Raw genomic sequence first — 3,085 nt, forward strand, 5'->3', positions numbered from 1 at the left:
TTTACTGTTCAGATGAATGGAAACTGAAATCTGGACACTAACTCTCGGTCTATAATCTCTCACAGAGTCATAATATTAACTCCTGCAGAATTAAGCAGTTAATTAACTGCTTAAGCATTAAGCAGTTAATTAAGTCAAAGTAGATCCCTATGGGCTCTAGTCAAAGTAGATCCCTATGGGCCCTAGTCAAAGTAGATCCCTATGGGCCCTAGTCAAAGTAGATCCCTATGGGCCCTAGTCAAAGTAGATCCCTATGGGCCCTAGTCAAAGTAGATCCCTATGGGCCCTAGTCAAAGTAGATCCCTATGGGCCCGAGTCAAAGTAGATCCCTATGGGCCCTAGTCAAAGTAGATCCCTAGTCAAAGTTACTTACGGTTTTCAGTCAGATAGAAATACCTTGTGTATGTCCATTTTCCACTCAGTCAGTCACAGTGGCACGAGAAGACGTGCCAGCTGACAGCATCTGTGACACTTGCTCAATGCTCGCAGGGAGAGAGACTAGAGGCTAGACGTAATCAATATTTAACAAGAGGACATTGAGAGACTAGAGGCTAGACGTAATCAATGTTTAACAAGAGGACATTGAGAGACTAGAGGCTAGACGTAATCAATGTTTAACAAGAGGACATTGAGAGGCTAGAGGCTAGACGTAATCAATGTTTAACAAGAGGACATTGAGAGACTAGACGTAATCAATATTTAACAAGAGGACATTGAGAGACTAGAGGCTAGACGTAATCAATGTTTAACAAGAGGACATTGAGAGACTAGAGGTTAGAGCCTGTAAGTAAGCATTTCACTGTAAGGTCTAAACCTGTTGCATTCGGCGCACGTGACGAATAAACTTTGATTTGATTTGCTTGTTGGAGTACATTTCATGGATAAGGATGTGTTTTCGGGAGAGGGCGCACGGGGAAAGGTGGAGTCAATTTAAAGTGACCAGGAGTGGTATGGTGTTGATTTATAGTATGTCAGAAGAACAAAATGAAAGTGCATTGTGTCTCAGGGAATTATTTGGAGAAAGCTTTGATTTTCTAAACAGGGTACCGATAAAAGGTGTCATGAGGCTGACAATCTAAAGCACTTTGCTGGAACCAAATAATGAATGGATGGAAAGAGGAAAGCCTATCGGCGCTATCGCTATTTGATGAAGAGTCTCCTTCGACAACATGTAAAGCTGGGGTATATGAGAGTTCCAGGAATGACCTGTAAGTAATGTCCCCTTAAATATTTGGGGCGCATTAAGCAAATTTTAGGTCTTGTAAGCGTAAAATTTAACCTTGTGGGAATTTTTACAATTTCCGGTGTGAACACTGAAGACCGTACCCTGAATATTGTATGAGCCTGTAGGGATCGGAGTAGACATTTGAATCAGAATAAAGGAGTACATTGAATTTAGTTGTTGTTGTTGTTTTTGGGGGTAAATTTGGGTATTATTCCCTTTTCCCGTTTCCCTTGTTTTTCTGCGTTAAAGTACCTCAGTTTTCACCCCACACGGTAGGGGGCGACATGCACCTATAACACATGTCTGCGGACCGACAACATACCACAGAAGTAGGAGCACGTCGCTACTCAGGCGAAGCGTCCTCAACGTCCGTGTTTTCCTAGCAACTATTTAGGATTTTATTAACAGAAACGCGACTCATCATCTGGTCTTTCCACAAAGAAATACCTTCACCCGGGTTCTCTAAAGAGGACGCTTTCTCTATGGTGTTTACACATTATATCTCGTCGTTTATCGTTGTTTTCAGAAGAGGCTAGCTGTTCACTGTCGATGCAACGTTTAGTTAGCAGCGGTAACATTATTAGCTGTCTCTTTAACCAGACAGATACCTAACATTAGATACCTAGCCAGGTACGTAGCTAAATAGCAGTATGTCTACATTGGCATACGGCTGTGTAGGTATCACAAAGCATACTAACTAACAGTTGACCATAATCAAGGTTTTTCCCGTGAGCCAAGTACGTTGAAAGACGCTGGAAATTGTGTTTATTTTACGGTTACCCAACGCGTAACGCGCTATCCTGGCTAGCTAGTTAGCTGGTTTTGTGCTTTGAACAGCACGTCGGAGTTAACGTTAGCCACCAAGCCATGGAGACGTGTTTCTACCTAGCTAGTTGACATTAGAAACAGCTAGCAAGCCCCGGTTGGTTTACTTTCCTTGGTAACTAGCTAAGTAACGTTAGCCACCAAGCCATGGGGACGTGTTTCTACCTAGCTAGCTGACATTAGAAACAGCTAGAAAGCCCCGGTTGGTTAACTTTCCTTGGTAACTAGCTAAGTAACGTTAGCCAATTGATCTTAAATCGCGTTGTTGCCTGGTAAACGGGATAACTAGCTGTCATTGATAATTAACTATCTGATATCATGTAACATGAAATGCATCTACTGATGATGCCAAGCTACAGTAGCTCCCTAATAAATCCGTTTAACTCCCACCAGTCAGGCTGTTAACTGTGTGACAGTCTAGCAGTGTGTGTGTGTGTCAACATTGAGAAGTGACATTTGTTTAGCTTACTTGACATAAAATATATTGGCAGATTTTGTTATCCATAACATGAACTTTGACACCTGCTTGTTACGATCGTGGCACCCGCTCATAATTAGATGTGAGTTAGTATCTTTATGTCCTTGACACAAAGAAAAACATTACCACTGTCTAATCTTTGTAAAGATAATTGGGTGATATACTGTAGTTTCTAATTAACAATATGTGTGGTGCCTGTTATCTAACGGTCTGTCTGGACTGGTCTGTCGTCTCAGATGAACAGCAACGGGAATAAGAGGGTACCGACCACAGCCACCCAGAGACTAAAACAGGACTACCTCAGGATAAAGAAAGACCCTGTGCCTTACATCTGTGCTGAACCCCTACCATCCAACATCCTGCAATGGTAAGAGTTCTCTCTCCACTCACTCTCTCTCTCCACTCACTCTCTCCACTCACTCTCTCTCTCCACTCTCTCTCCACTCTCTCTCTCTCCACTCTCTCTCTCCAATCACACTCTCTCCAATCACACTCTCTCTCCACTCTCTCTCTCATTCACTCACTCACACTCTCTCTCCACTCACTCACACTCTCTC

General features: G+C 42.7%; 1 protein-coding gene across 3 annotated transcripts in view; it reads left to right on the plus strand.

The window, feature by feature from the left end:
* Positions 1-1,542: 1,542 nt before the first annotated feature.
* LOC129851281 (ubiquitin-conjugating enzyme E2 J2) overlaps positions 1,543-3,085 on the plus strand; it is an 18,756-nt gene continuing 17,213 nt past the window's right edge. Inside the window, exons 1-2 of one of the 3 annotated variants that reach the window (XM_055917708.1) lie at positions 1,543-1,710; positions 2,765-2,895. In XM_055917708.1, coding sequence (XP_055773683.1) covers positions 1,708-1,710; positions 2,765-2,895 — 134 coding nt within the window. In that variant the 5' untranslated portion in view covers positions 1,543-1,707. The other 2 variants (XM_055917709.1, XM_055917710.1) reach the window with 2 other exon arrangements.

Source organism: Salvelinus fontinalis, chromosome 3, assembly GCF_029448725.1.
Source record: "Salvelinus fontinalis isolate EN_2023a chromosome 3, ASM2944872v1, whole genome shotgun sequence".
NCBI classification, from domain to species: domain Eukaryota; kingdom Metazoa; phylum Chordata; class Actinopteri; order Salmoniformes; family Salmonidae; genus Salvelinus; species Salvelinus fontinalis.